At 44.0% G+C, this 16,189-nt stretch overlaps 1 protein-coding gene across 1 annotated transcript; it reads right to left on the minus strand.

Annotated features, from left to right (window-relative positions):
- Positions 1-7,911: 7,911 nt before the first annotated feature.
- LOC123395006 (beta-galactosidase-like) lies at positions 7,912-10,823 on the minus strand. Its single transcript, XM_045089915.1, has 7 exons — positions 10,511-10,823; positions 10,215-10,404; positions 9,873-10,112; positions 9,604-9,750; positions 9,128-9,206; positions 8,180-8,363; positions 7,912-8,056 (listed from the first exon to the last, which is right to left on the minus strand). Exons 4-7 carry the CDS (start codon positions 9,731-9,733, stop codon positions 8,024-8,026), a joined length of 426 nt encoding a protein of 141 aa, XP_044945850.1. The 5' UTR covers positions 9,734-9,750; positions 9,873-10,112; positions 10,215-10,404; positions 10,511-10,823; the 3' UTR covers positions 7,912-8,023.
- Between the last annotated feature and the right edge of the window lie 5,366 nt (positions 10,824-16,189).

Raw genomic sequence — 16,189 nt, forward strand, 5'->3', positions numbered from 1 at the left:
TGGGAAAGATCTATATTCATATGTCAACTTGGAGGAAGGCATTCATGAATTATTATTGTTGACATTACCCTTGAGGTAAGCAGTTGGGAGGCAAAACTATAAGCCCCTATCTTTATATGTGTTCAGTTGAAACTTTGATCTCATGAGTACCACGTGAGTTGTAGCAATTGTAGAGAATGAAAGAATGATTGAGTATGTGGATTTGCTTTACAAGCTCTTATTGACTCTTTCTGATGTTGTGATAAATTGCAATTGCTTCAATGACTAAAGGCTATTAGTTGTTACTTCTCGGTAAGGTTCTTGATCCATGCTTTACTTTGTGAAGAAATTATGACTTTAGCATGAGAGATTATATGTTGGTATTGTTGTTCTGATCATGATCATGATGCATGCATGTTCGTATCTTGTTTTGTCGACACCTCTCTCCCTAAACATGTGGACATATTTATTGAGCTTGGCTTTCGCTTGAGGACAAGCGAGGTCTAAGCTTGGGGGAGTTGATACGTCCATTTTGCATCATGTTTTCATGTTGATATTTATCGCTTCTTTGGCTGTTATTTCACTTCACGACACTATTCTTATGCCTTTTCTCTCTTATTTTGCAAGGTTTACATGAAGAGGGAGAATACCGGCAACTGGAATTCTGGCCTGAAAGTGGAGCAAAGTTGAGATAACTAAGTTCAAACGCCGTGAAAATCAACGGGGATTTTTTTTCCCAATTTATGAAAAAATATTGGGCCGAAGAAGTGCCACAGGGGCACCAGGGGGTGCCCAAAAGCCTGCACGACGCGGCCACCCCCCCCCCCCCCAGGCCGCGCCATGGGGTCTTGTCGGTAGCCCACTGGCACACTGGCCCCCTCTTTTGCTATATGGAGGGTTTCATCCAGGAAAAAAAATCAAAGAGGAGCTTTTTCGTGGTTTCGCCGCCGCCACGAGGCGGAACTTGAGCAGAACCAATCTAGACCTCCGGCAGGACGATCCTGTCGGGGAAAATTCCCTCCCGCAGGGGGAAATCATCGCCATCGTCATCACCAACACTCCTTTCATCGGAGGGGACTCGTCACCATCAACATCTTCATCAGCACCATCTCATCTCCAAACCCTAGTTCATCACTTGTAACCAATCTCTGTGTCGCGACTCCGATTGGTACTTGTAAGGTTGCTAGTAGTGTTGATTACTCTTTGTAGTTGATGCTAGTTGGATTATTTGGTGGAAGAGTTTATGTTCAGATCCTTGATGCTACTCATTACCTCTCTAGTCATGAATATGATTATGCTTGTGAGTAGTTACTTTTGTTCCTGAGGACATGGGATAAGTCATGCTAATAGTACTCATGTGAATTTGGTATTCGTTCGGTATTTTGATATGTTGTATGTAGTTTTTCCTCTAGTGGTGTTATGTGAACGTCGACTACATAAAACTTCACCAATATTTGGGCCTAGAGGAAGGCATTGGGAAGTAGTAAGTAGATGATCGGTTGCTAGAGTGACAGAAGCTTAAACCCTAGTTTATGCGTTACTTCGTAAGGGGCTGATTTGGATCCACGAGTTTAATGATATGGTTAGACTTTGTCTTAATTCTTCCTTCGTAGTTGCGGATGCTTGTGAGAGGGGTTAATCATAAGTGGGATGCTTGTCCAAGTAAGGGCAGTACTCAAGCGCCGGTCCACCCACATATCAAACTATCAAAGTAACGAACGTGAATCATATGAACATGATGAAACTAGCATGACAGAAATTCCCGTGCGTCCTCGGGAGCGCTTTTCCTCCTATAAGACTTTGTACAGGCTTGTCCCTTGCTACAAAAGGGATTGGGCCACTTTGATACACCATTGCTACTTTTGTTACTTGTTGCTCGCTACGAATCATCTCACCACACAATTACTTGTTACCGACAATTTCAGTGCTTGCAGATTTTTCCTTGCTGAAAACCACTTGTCAGATCCTTCTGCTCCTCGTTGGGTTCGACACTCTTACTTATCGAAAGGACTACGATTGATCCCCTATACTTATGGGTCATCAACATCCAAACCTCAAAAGCGCATGACAACCTCTGCTTCCCTCTGCGAAGGGCCTATCTTGTACCTTTACCTTTTTGCCCTTGAAAGACTCATGGTGATCTTCACCAATTCCTTATTTCGCCTTTATCATGGCTAACGTCATATGCTAGGGAAAGATCTATATTCATATGTCAACTTGGAAGTAAGTATTCATGAATTATTATTGTTGACATTACCCTTGAGGTAAATAGTTGGGAGGCGAAACTATAAGCCCCTATCTTTCTCTGTGTCCGACTGAAAGTTTGATCTCATGAGTACCACGTGAGTTGTAGCAATTGTAGAAGACAAAATTATGATTGAGTATGTGGATTTTATTTACAAGCTCTTATTTGACTCTTTCCGATGTTGTGATAAATTGCAATTGCTTCATTGACTAAAGGCTACCGGTTGTTAATTCTCGGTAAGGTTCTTGATCCATACTTTACTTTGTGAATGAATTGTCACTTTAGCATAAGAGATGATATGACGGTATTGCTGTTCTGACAATGATCATGATGCATGCATGTTCGTATCTTATTTTATCGACGCATCTCTCTCTAAACTTGTGGGCATATTTATTGATCTCGGCTTTCACTTGAGGACAAGCGAGGTCTAAGCTTGGGGGAGTTGATACGTCCATTTTGCATCATGCTTTCGTGTTGATATTTCTCGCTTTTTGGGCTATTATTACACTTCATGGTACAATACGTATGCCTTTTCTCTCTTATTTTGCAAGGTTTACATGAAGAGGGAGAATGCCGGCAGCTGGAATTCTGGCCTAAAAAAGGAGCAAGTTTGAGATACCTATTCTGGGCAAGTCCAAAAGCCGTGAAAATCAACGAGGATTTATTTTGGATTTTATAAAAAAATACTGGACCGAAGAAGTACGAGAGGGGCGCCAGCAGGAGGCCAAAAGCCTGCTAGGCGCGGCCTCCCCCCTGGCCGCGCCTAGGGGGCTTGTGGGCTCCCAGCTAGCCCTCTGGCTCCCCTCTTTTGCTACAAGAAGGGTTTCGTTCCAGAAAAAATCAAGAGGAGGATTTTCGGAGGATTCGCTGCCGCCACGAGGCGGAACTTGAGCAGAAAAAATATAGAGCTCCGGCAGGACGATCCTGCCGGGGAAACTTCCCTCCCGGAGGGGGAAATCGTCGCCATCGTCATCACCAACACTCCTCTCATCGGAGAGGACTCATCACCATCAACATCTTCATCAGCACCATCTCATCTCCAAACCCTAGTTCATCTCTTGTAACCAATCTCCGTCTCGTGACTCCGATTGGTACTTGTAAGGTTGCTAGTAGTGTTAATTACTCTTTGTAGTTGATGCTAGTTGGATTACTTGGTGGAAGATTATATGTTCAGATCTTTGATGCTACTCATTACCTCTCTGGTCATGAATATGATTATGCTTTGTGAGTAGTTACTTTTGTTCCTGAGGACATGGGATAAGTCATGCTATAATTAGTCATGTGAATTTGGTATTCGTTCGATAATTTGATGTTTGTATGTTGTTTTTCCTCTAGTGGTGTTATGTGAACGTCGACTACATAACACTTCACCATTATTTGGGCCTAGAGGAAGGCATTGGGAAGTAGTAAGTAGATGATGGGTTGCTAGAGTGACAGAAGCTTAAACCCTAGTTTATGCGTTGCTTCGTAAGGGGTTGATTTGGATCCACTAGTTTAATGCTATGGTTAGACTTTGTCTTAATTCTTATTTCATAGTTGCGGATGCTTGCGAGAGGGGTTAATCATAAGTGGGATGCTTGTCCAAGTAAGGGCAGTACCCAAGCGCCGGTCCACCCACATAGCAAATTATCAAAGTAACGAACACGCATCCTATAAGAGTTTGTCCAGGCTTGTCCTTTGCTACAAAAGGGATTGGGCCACCCTGCTGCATCGTTGTTACTTTTGTTACTTGCTACTTGTTACGAATCATCTCACCACACAACTACTTGTTACCGATAATTTCAGTGCTTGCAGATATTACCTTGCTGAAAACCACTTGTGAGATCCTTCTGCTCCTCGTTGGGTTCGACACTCTTACTTATCGAAAGGACTACGATAGATCCCCTATACTTGTGGGTAATCAGTAAACAAATCAAAGTTGGGCAAATGACAGAATTATGATCGCACCGCAATGCTAATTATGCTCCTTGATAGTATGAGGTTCAATAGTAATGGGCAGTACGCGAAGACAAGTAGACCGCATCTACTTACTAATCATCCACCTTGAGATATCTATCCAGAACATCTCTCCGGTATTAAGTTTTGAGCCCCACCCAAAGTGTAAATACAAAGCAACGGACAACTGCATTAACGAACTATGCGTAAGGTAAACAATCATTGCAACCTTGGTCACAAGTACCGTTGTTTTCTCCGTGGTGGCAACAAGCACATCCCCTAGTCTCATGTTTCTGTCACTCAAGATAGACATCGAGGGGCCCGAACCCACAATCATGCATAACGCTCCCTCTTGGAGTTACGATCTACTACTTGGCCAAAGCAATAGAAAGCAACGGAGAACATGCAATAATAACTAAGGAACATAATATAAAAGGATAATCAAATATATAACTCATAACAATCTGAACATAATATCATAATCCATCAGATCCCAACAAACCGAGCATAGCAAAAGCAAGAGAATTACATAGATGCCTTGATCATGTAGGGCAGCTCACAAGGACTAACCATTGAAGCACAAGATTCGAGAGAAGACATCACATAGCTACTTGTCATGGACTCATGGTCCAAGGAGAACTACTCACGGCACATCCGGGAAGCGTCCATGATGGTGGAGATGCTCCCAGAGGTCAATCCTCCCTCCGGCGGGGTGCCGGGAAGAGGTCTCCTGACACTCCCGATCTTGGGAGCGCTGCGGCGGCAGAACGGTGGCGAAATTCACGATTCCAGAAAGTCTGCGAGGGTTTCCTCATGGAGCACTAAATATAGGGCAAAGGATGGCACCGGAGGAGGTGGGGCCCACCCAGGGGACCTCCTGGCGTGGCATGGGCCCTGGCCGCGCCAGCAGGCCGCCTGGGAGGCCCCTGGCCCCCCTGTGGCCCTCCTTCCGTGTTCCCGAAGCTTCTGTTTCATTGATTTTTTTATATATATTTTTCTGGATTTTTTCAGGCTTCGGAAAATTGGGTAAAAGCCCCTGCAAAAAATACATCAGCAGAGAGAAACTGGCACTGGGTGCACTGAGTTAGTAGGTTAGTCCAAATATGTGTAAAATGATATAAAAGTGTAGCAAAACATATAACATTATCATCCAAAAGATCATGGAACAAGAAGAAAATATAGATACGTTTGGGACGTATCAACATCCCCAAGCTTAATTTCTGCTCGTCCTCGAGTAGATAAATGATAACACAATAATTTATGTGGTGACATGCTAAGACACATATAAGAACTTCAAAGTAAAGCAAGTGAAATATGCAATTCAAGTCAAGACAATAACAAGCAAGAGTCTATATCTAGTATTGAATTTAGCAAAGTAAGAACATAAAGGTGCAAGTGCTCTCGCTGTCTGTGACTCGAATGTCTCTGAATGGTGTTTGCGTGCAAGAAGTGGGAGATTGGTTCAGAGATAAAACATTTTTTATTGAGAACTCAATCTACTAAACCTGACACTTAGTCTCCTTTGGAATCTTATTTTCACTCATCCCCGGACCACTTGCCAGGCACAAGTCAAAATGATCCTCTCCGTTTCGATTTTCAGCACTCATGCAACGGATGAGGGTAAGCAAGATATATTGGCACTTAGGATGACAAATAGAATAATGACGGGGAAGGAAGATAAAAAGGTGTGAAAGGCTCACATCAATGAGGACAACCATAGGCGAGAGAAAGCCAAATTATAGATATGATGTGACGAGTAGGGATTGCCATGTAACGGATGCACGTATGAGCTAAGGTAAGCTCTCCAATGGAACTAGTGGGGGTGCATCCAACTTGTTTGCTCGTGAAGACCTAGAGCTCATTTGAGGAGGCTCATCATTGGAATATGCAAACCAAGTCCTATAGTGTAAGGATCCCCACATAGTTATGCATGAATCATAATCTCTATGTAGTACCAATATAGTAATGGAGTATGAGTGTGGTTCTTTCAAAAGGAATAGTAGTGTTGCCCCCTTCTCTCTTTTTATTTTCTCTTTTTTTTTCTTTTTTTCTTTTTTTTGTGGCCTCTTTGGCTCTTTCTTTTTATCTCTCATTTGTCCTCTTTGGGATCTTTTGTTTGTCCTCTTTGGGATCTTTTCCTCACTTAAGGACAACACTCTATATTTTACATGAATAGAAAGAAAAATCATCACACTTTATAAGAAGTACTCAACGTAAAGACAAGTGAAAACTATCATGATGTATGCCTGTGCGAGTGTAGCAGGATATGCAATGATACTAGCGCGTCATGTAGCAGTAATGAGGGCAAGGCCCAACTAGCATGCGACTCTATGATCAAGCAAAAGCATGTATGTCATGAAGATCAAGTCATGAGATGATGGATGCTACATGGAAATGTATCTCGGAAAGGCTATGGAAATGCCTTAATAGGTAGGTACGGTGACTGTTTTGAGGAAAGATATAATGAGGCTTATGTATGACAGAGCGTATCATGTCATGAGTTTGGATGCACCGACGAAGTTTGCACCAACTCTCAATGTGAGAAAGGGCAATGCACGGTACCGAAGAGGCTAGCAAAATATGGATGGTGGAAGTGCCAACAATCAAATACTCACATTAGTCCGAAGAACTCATACATTTATTATTCGTAACTCTCTATCTAGTTAGGGAATTCACAAAGAGACAAGTACCCCGAGGAGGAATGTTCGGGGTTTGGTTATCCTTGCGCATCCTCGACTCATGGTAACGTGAGGATACTCTATATATATTCCAACCCCTCGAGAGGTTAGAGATCAATTTAGTAGCTAGAGTTCTCAACTAATTTTTAGTTTTTGAAAAACACACGGATTTCCCAAAATACGACACCTATCACTAATAGGCTCAAGCTCTTGGCACCAACAGTCCAAACATTACTCAAATCAATACCTCAAAACGATTGCAAGTTACTAATATACTTAAATAGCAACCTCATTTACCTACTCATGCAAGACACACAACACTACTAGAAAAAAGGCTGTTAGTGGCGCACCTGTTTTGGCTATTAATGACGCACTATAGGTGCACCACTATTATCACGCCACTACTAATAAATAGTAATCGCGCACGCCGCTACTATTATCACGCCACTACTAATAGATAGTAATGGCGCACGCCTGGTGCGCCACTGTTAATCTACATAACACTGGCGCACGACCTGGTGCGTCATTACTAGGCCTAGAAGTGCGCCACTGCTATGGATTACTATTGACGCACTTTTAGATAATGCGCCACTGCTTTGTTTATTTATGTGCGCTACTACTATGAATATTAGGAAAAAAATTTGCTTTTCTGATATTTGCACAGGTTACAAAATAAATTACAACACAGAATATAAACAACACAACATATGAACAGCAGATTTATCGAATACAATAGAAGATTAGTCTCCGAATACAATTCATCATATTAGTCTCCGAATTCAAAATACCGAACAAAGTTAGAACATTACAAGTCTCGAGACCGTGAGTAGCGAGTTTGTCTTCACATTACAAGTCGATATCTAAACTACCATTACATAGAAGAGGGTTGCGGTCACGATGAGCATCATCGCGATGAAACTGATCTTCATCCGGTTCCTCCTCCGCTCCCTCCTCTCTCCCGCTAGATAGCGCGCGTATCTAGCTTCTGCCTACGCCCTAGTGGTGTACCCTTTGTAACTGTTACCGCTGAAATGGTGAACCTGTCTCTGACAATGCTATTATACAAGAATCCGGTCACTGCTAATATATACAAGAAAAAAGTTCTCAGCTGACATTTCGCATCTGAGTGTAAAGATGAAAAAAAGCGTACTCTATTGTTTTTCTAAACATAGCTATAACAACATGATCATTGATATAGCCAGCAAAGGCAAATAGATCCCTGCAACAAACCATTACTCATTCATGAAATGAGGTATTTTACTCAAGTGTAAAATTCATGGTGTGTTAAAAGCAACAGCTTGGAATTCATTCAATAAGATGCGAGCAAAACTCAAGAAGTAACCTGTGGCTTTGATAATAGTAACACATCTCTGTGAATACCGGACAACCACCAATGGTCTTGATCTTTAAGATAAGAACCATCACTCCACCTCATGACTTGAACTGCAAGAACATTTTCCTTGACTGAATCACAATGATGGCAGTAATCAGTGATTTCAAATTCAGCAGGAAGCCTGCTGTCTTGGCTGCATAAATACACAAAACATGGAGTTACTTTCTGAAAAATAAAATAGCAAACTCCAGTACATGACCAGCAAACAAACCCTCTACAAGGAACTGGTTAACTAGCTAGATAGGTATGCACAATTCAAATACTGCAAGGATCTATTACAAGTCACCAGTAGTCTAAATACTTAGGACATCACATTACCAAGAATATTAGCACTCCATAGTCCATATATAAGCTACCTTTGTAGAAGTCATATAAAGTCAATTATTGGTTCACACAAACGCGAAAAAACTTTACTGTCAAGCTAGTAGCCAGCTCACTTGAATCACAAAAAATAAAGATGCCTCTTATAACAAATTTCATGGTATCACTGTTGAACTCCTTATTCACACTTCACATAGCAAACAATAATCTCAAACAGATGAGCAATTTGATAACACTTCACAATGAAAAGGTACAAGTAGAAGAATGAGAAGAATCTAGACTTCTTGCAAGGACAAATATTGGCTAATGTGAAAGAAGATACACAAAGTAAAAATATCATAATTTCTGGATCCTGTGTGTAAATAATCGATACTCCCAAAAACACTCCACTTTGCTATCTAAGGAGCACAAGCAAAATGTAAGTGTCGGATACTCAAGTAAATACTACAAGGATCTATTACGAATCACCAACAGGAAATTACTTCATTTTGTATTATGGGTTATATATGAACTTGATAAGTCAGTACAGTTCTGGAGATACAAAAAATACAAGCAGTGAGGTTATTTGTGCCATACCTATAGCCAATTGGTACACCATTTACCCAAGCAAGAAACGCTGAATCAACAGCTTCAAAGTGCAACAAGATCCTCCGGCCTATCATAATCAGCTCAGAATTGTTTAAAACGGAATGGACATATTATATGATAACAGTCGGTGCTATATCCATGTCAATTAGAAGAAAGAACAAATTTAATGAACCAACGACTCATAACAGTAAACAAATTTTCTCTCTGTATTCTTAATTGATGCACAAACAAATTTTCAATTCCATGAACCATGCAAACACCATCACAGTAAACAAACTCATTTTCTTGGAGGTACCATCACTTTATCCAGAATTGCCGTTAGCATCATTACAGCTGTTTATGCTAGTTGCAATGCAAGCAATGGATTCATAATGGAGATCTGGTTGCGTATGCAAGATTTTGATACTGACAGAAGTAGAGCAGGTGTAACAACCTTCCCACGTAAGCTGTAAGAGATGGCATACCTTTCCATTCTTTTGGGATGCGAAAAACCTTCCTGTAACAGCTTGTGGGGTTCTCGGAAGGCACAAACGGCGGGTTCATCGGGAAAGGGTAAGTTACATTTGTGTAGATCGGACGGTCAAACCCGTGCATCTGCCAATTCGAGGGAACTGCAACCAAGTTTGTGTCCATTAGAGAACAGAACTCGAACAAAGAATGCAAAAAAGACAGTACTAAATAACAGCATCTAGTCTAGACTAAATGCAATGAGAAGAAGCAAGCAGCATCGTGCCTGGCAAGGCATCCCAGTCAGAGCCATTGAACTGAGCATCGAAGAACTTGTCCGGGACGGTCTCAGGCGACTGCGCCAGCCGGAACTTCCATAGCCCGCTGAGCGACCGCGCGTACGGGAGCCCCTCGGACCAGAACGCCGCGCTGTCCAGCGCGCCGCAGACCGCGCCGTCGTCCCAGACGGCGGCCTCGGCGTCCAGGTGGCTCACGTTCGTCCGCTCGCGCCAGTACTTTAGCGCCCCTGTTTTTGTGACAGTCATAAAAACACAGAGCGAAAAGTTCAGAATACAGCAAGAGGAAGTATTTCGCGTCGGCACGGCGTGGGGAGAATCGGTTCACTGACCTTCGAGCGTGTCCTGCGAGCGGAGCGGAACGTGCGCGTCCCGCCTCCTCCACCGGAAGAAGGAGGGGTCCTCCCAGAACTTGTGCTACGGCGGGGAGCCCGCCGGAGGCGGGAACATGGCGCCGCCGCTGGCGGAGGCCACCGCCATCAATCGCGGAGGGGGCGCGAACAGATCGCCGAGACGGAGGGCCTGGTGGAGCCAGACGGACGCGTCAGACACGGAGACGGGGATGTTTCCGATTTCGACTTTTGGATTGCTCTCGCGCGCTGCCGCGGGAGGAGCTGAGATTCCTTACCGGCGAGAGCAGGTCGGGATCTGGGCCGCGGAGGGGCCAGCGGCTCGTCGCTCGCCGCCGTCGGGGGAGTCGTTGCCGGCGAGTGGAGGCCGGGGAGTGAGGAGGAGGAAAAATATCTAGGTGCTCTCACATTACCAATGCCGTACCTCTTAGAGCATGGTTAATAGTATAGTCAACTGCTGGCTATAAACAGTCTTATAGCCCATCTTATAACTAGCTTGTATAAGAGCATGGCTAATAGAGTCGCCCACTGCTAGCTCTATACGGATGCCATCTCAGCAGTAGCCTGTGTAAAAGAAATCTCGTGTAGTAAGGCGGGCTCTATACGAGCTGCTGGATAGCCAGAGTAATTAATGTCTACATGCAAGAAAAGAATAAAAAACACAGTTGATTGGCTGGTTGAACACAGTGAATCGGAAGCAGCCGGGCTAGCGCCAGCTTCGTGCTGCAAGCCGGCGAAACTTCCTCGGGTCCTGTGTTGCAGCCGAGCGCTTCGTCAAGCGCTCGCTTCCTTCTCTCTCTTGCCTTAACTCTCCTCCAGCTCAGAATTTTGCTGAGGTGGAATCTCTTATAGCCTGCTGAGTAGGACTATTGTACTTGCTCTAATAGTTAACTATAAAAAAGTACTATTTTTATCATATATGGCTCACTTTTCATTCTCACAAAGCACCTAGGAGCACGTGTTAGAGTCGGCTCTTCACGAAGAGCCCGCTTCCCTTCTCTCTCCTCTTCTCTCTCATCCAACTCAGCAAAATATAGTATTTTAATCCTTACAGCCTGCTGACTGTACCTTATTATAGTTGCTCTTAAGAATGCGCCATTGGTAACCAGGGTTACTAATGGCCACCTGATGTGTGGTGCGTCATTACTAGTTTTGAAGAAAAAAATGAAAAAAATTTATTAGTTGTGGCGCATCGTGGGTGTGGTGCGCCATTACTAGTAACTAGTAATGGCGCACTTTCTTCTGGTGCGCCACTTCTAAGTCTGGGAAGTGTGTGGGGCCAGGACAAAACTAGTAATGGCGTACCTATACCTGGTGCGCCACTGCTATATAGCAGTGGCGCGTCACATACATGGTGCGTCATTAATGTCCATATTAGCTATAGCCGTTTTTCTAGTAGTGCAACAAGACAACTCTCTAAACAAGATAAGCATGATAACTCAAGAGAGTTCCAAAATCAAACTAAGTAATAGCTCTTAAAAAGATAAGCATGACAGTAGCTACGAAAAGATGAAGAACACACAAAAAAGATAAGCATGAAAAGCTATGTTGGGTTCTCGAGTGGAATGGAGCACTACTGGAAAAAGGAAATTTGCCATGTGTCTAGTCTCTGCCATCAGCTTACAACTGTAGATGGCAAAGAGAAGGCTGATGGCATAGAGATTGTTTGCCATCTGCCTTTTATTTGCCGTCTGCTAGCAGATGGCAAAGAGACCAAAGGCAGACGGCAAATAAAAGCATGGCAGACGACAAAGGGCTCCCCCATGCGCTCTTAATGGCCGTTTTCCACCCCCAACCCCCACCTCTTTGTCGTCTGCCCCCAGACGGCAAAGGGCTCCCCTCCCACCTGCTCCTAACGGCCGACGCTCCCCATAATGCACCCCCAACCCCCACTCACCCGCTCCACCCCCTCTCTCTCTCTCACCAGCCACCCGCACCACCGCCCCCCTCCCACCACCTCCCTCATGCCGACGACCCCTGCCCAGCCCCACCTCCCTCTCGGCTGTCGCCCCCCTCCCACCTGCTCCCTCCGGCCACTGCCCCCTCCCACCTCCCTCACGGCTGCCACCCCGCCCCAGCCCCACCTCCCTCCCGGCTGCCACCCCAGCCCCACCTCCCTCCCCTCCGCCACCCGAGCCCCACCTCCCATGTGCCGGCGACCCCCCTCCCCGTGTGCCTGCTGCCTGACTGGCACTCTCTGACAATAGCTAGATGAATGTTGATTCTGTGACAACAAACCTTCCCTTGCAACGGCACCAGAAGAATGCTACTAGCACGCCCCAGCAATGAAACTAGAAGAATGTTGTTGACGGCCCACCAGCGCGTGGGTTCGCAGCAGTTTTCGAGGGTAGAGTATTCGACCCAAATATGTTGGTATGCCAGACAGGAGGTGAGAGAATACTCTCGAGTATTAGCAGCTGAATTTGTCTGATTCAACTGCACCTGAAAGATTAGTATGTGCAAGAAAAGTAGTAACAGCAAAGTAGCGAGTAACGGCAGTGGAAAGGAACATCACTAGTGACAGCAGTAGCAAGTAGCAACAGTAGCAAGCGACAATAGTAGCAACAGTAGCAGCAGAGCAAGACAAGTAAGAGCAGCAGAGCAAGACAAGTAACAGCAGCAGCAACAGTAGTAACAACAGCAGCAAGACAAACTCGTAGGCAGTGGGTCGGTGATTTGTTTGGATGATATTCATCATGCAACAGTTATAACACGGAGAGATATGTGGCTAGCTCCCATTCGTCAATGTGATGTAGGCATGCATTCCATGTGTCGTCATACGTGCTTAGGGAAAAAACTTGCATGACATCTATTGTCCATCCCTCCCGTGGCAGCGGGGTCCAAAAGGAAACTACGAGATATTAAGGTTCTCCTTTTAATAAAGAACTAGACCAACGCATTAACACTTGGGAACACATGAACTCCTCAAACTATGGTCATCACCGGGAGTGGTTCCGGTTATTGTCACTCCGGGGTTATCGGATCAAAACACATAGTAGGTAACTACAACTTGCAAGATCGGATCTAAAACACACATATATTGGTGACAACATAATAATTGCAGATCTGAAATCATGGCACTCGGGCCCTAGTGACAAGCATTAAGCATGGCAAAGTAGTAGCAACATCAATCTCAGAACATAGTGGATACTAGGGATCAATCCCCATCAAACTAACTCGATTACATGATAGATCTCATCCTACTCATCACCGCCCAGCGAGCCTACGAATAGACTACTCACGAACAACGAAGAGCTTCATGGAATTGGAGAGGGAAGAAGGTTGATGATGACGATGGCGATGATTTCCCCTCTCCGGAGCCCAAAACGGACTCCAGATCTACCCTCCAGATGAAGAACAGGTTGTGGCGGCGCCTCCGTATCGCAAACGCGACGAAATCTTCTCTTTTTATTTTTTCTGGGACGAAAGTGAACTTATAGACCTGAGATTGGGGGCGGCAGAGCCGTGTGGGCCCCACAAGCTTGCCCACTGCAACCAGGGGGTGGCAGAGGCAGGGCTTGTGGCCCACTGGCCCACCCCCTCAGGTGGATCTTTGTGCAGGTATTTTTCATATTTTCCAAAAATGTTCCCCGTGAATTTTCAGGACGTTCTGAGAACTTTGATTTCTGCACAAAAATAACACCAAGGCAATTATGCTGAAAACAGCGTCAGTCCAGGTTAGTTCCATTCAAATCATGCAAATTAGAGTCCAAAACAAGGGCAAAAGAGTTTGGAAAAGTAGATACGACGGAGACGTATCAACTCCCCCAAGCTTAAAACCTTGCTTGTCCTCAAGCAACTCAGTTGACAAACTGAAAGAGAAAGAAAAACTTTGACAAACTCTGTTTGATCTTGTTGTTGCAACTATGTCTAACTCATAACCAGAATTTCAGCAAGATCATAAGTTAACCACATAAGCAAGTGACACAAAGGTCTCACGGTAAACTAATATCAATGGCATAATCAGTTAACGAGCAAATAATAATGAGTTTCAAATACCAACACTTCAATCAAAACAAGCATGAAGCAATATGAATAGGTGGTATCTTGCTAGCTCTTTTTGAGACCGCAAAACATAAATGCAGAGCACTTTCAAAGATCAAGGGCTGACTAAACGTTGTAATTCATAGCAACGAAGATCCAGTCATAGTCATACTCAATATCAATCAAAAGCAAAGCATAAAAATGACAGAGGTGCTCTCTAGTTGGTGCTTATAGAAGAGGAGGATGACTCAACAGGAAAATAAATAGACAAGCCCTTCGAAGAGGGAAGCATTGATTTGCAGAGGTGCCAGAGCTCAAGCTTTGAAAACAAAGATAATAATTTTGGGTGGCATGCTTTCATTGTCAACGCAATGACCAAGAGTTCTCAATATCTTCCATGCTACTCATGCTATAGGCGGTTCCCAAACAGAAAAGTAAAGTTTTAACTCCCCACCACCAATCAATCACACTCCACGGCTAGCCGAATCCTCGGGTACCGTCCATACTAACATCAATCCGGGGGGAGTCTTGTTTTACAGCTATGTTTTCGATTTAAGCGTGGAACTGGGTATTCCAATTACCGGCCCCTTTCTCGTGAATGACAGTGAATAAACACATGTCGAGGATAACACTCCTAGCATGGAAGATACCAATAGCCCTCTGTCACCACATGAGCGGTTCGGGCATGCAAAACAGATTATTTCTTGAAGATTTAGAGAATGGCACATGCAAATTTACTTGGAACGGCAGATAGATACCGCAAAATAGGTAGGTATGGTGGACTCTCATGGAAAAACTTTTGGATTTATGGAAGTGGATGCACAAGCAGTATTCCGCTTAGTACAAGTGAAGGCTAGCAAAAGACTGGGAAGCGACCAACTAGAGAGCGACAAGAGTCATCAAGATGCAATGAGTTTGACTAACATTGAATGCAAGCATGAACAGGATATAAATCACCATGAATACGAACATCATAGAGGCTATGTTGATTTTGTTTCAACTACATGCATGAACATGTGCCAAGTCAAACCACTTGAAACATTCAAAGGAGAATACCATCCTATCATACTACATCATAGTCATCTCAAAATCTATGTTGGCAATCAATACAAACCATTATAAGCTCCTAGCTAAATAAGCATGGCATCAGAAACTATGATCTCTAAGTTGTCATTGCAAACATGGTTCTCTCACAACAAAGCTGAATCTGGGTCGACAAGTTAGTCATATTTACAAAAACAAAATAGATAGAGTTCATACCAGCTTTTCAGTCTCAGTCACCTCATCATATATCATCATTTTTGCCTTTCACTTGCACGCCCGAACGATGTGAACAATAATAAGAGTGCACGTGCATTGGACTAAGCTGAATCTGCAGGCAAACACAAAGGAGAAGGCAAAGTAATATGGCTCTTTGAAAGCTAAATAGGTATGCATGCAAGAACCACTAAACATTGTAACCAATATCTTCTACCTTGACCCAAAGAAAAAGAAAACTATTTACACGAGAAAGCTCCCAACAAGCAAAAGAAGAAAGAAAAATATTTTTGGGTTTTCTCAAAAGGACACAAAACAAAAAAACAAGAAAACAAAAATAAACTAGCATGGATAATACAGTAGCAAAGTGTAAACACCGGCTAACAAAGTGAAAGCATAAGCATGAATGTAAGTCGGTGAGAACACGTACTCCCCCAAGTTTAGGATTTTGGCCTAGCTTGGTCTACTCCCATGGTGGGAAATCACCAGCTTCAGGATACTCCGGAGCAGACTGTGGATGCCACTGCTGTGTGAGTGTCGGGGAGATAACCCCGGGGTAGGCTCATCAAGCCTGTTCCTTCATTTTCGTCCCAATGGACATGAACGTATGAAGATTCCCAAGGCCCAAGTCTTCTGACCGGCTAGGCATCACCTGACCGGCTGGAAGACGAGGCGGCCACCTTTTTGGCCGGCCAGGCAACCCCTGCCGGCTAGGA

Source organism: Hordeum vulgare, chromosome 5H (assembly GCF_904849725.1).
Source record: "Hordeum vulgare subsp. vulgare chromosome 5H, MorexV3_pseudomolecules_assembly, whole genome shotgun sequence".
Lineage (NCBI taxonomy): Eukaryota > Viridiplantae > Streptophyta > Magnoliopsida > Poales > Poaceae > Hordeum > Hordeum vulgare.

Bases quoted from the DNA above. Each gene is read 5' to 3' on its own strand.
- LOC123395006 (XM_045089915.1), bottom strand. From the start codon at position 9,733: ATGCACGGGTTTGACCGTCCGATCTACACAAATGTAACTTACCCTTTC. The intron at 8,364-9,127 runs GTATGGCACAAA...GTATTTATGCAG, and splicing joins GGTGTACCAATTGGCTATAG to CCAAGACAGCAGGCTTCCTG. The intron at 8,057-8,179 runs GTTACTTCTTGA...GGTTTGTTGCAG, and splicing joins TACTATTATCAAAGCCACAG to GGATCTATTTGCCTTTGCTG.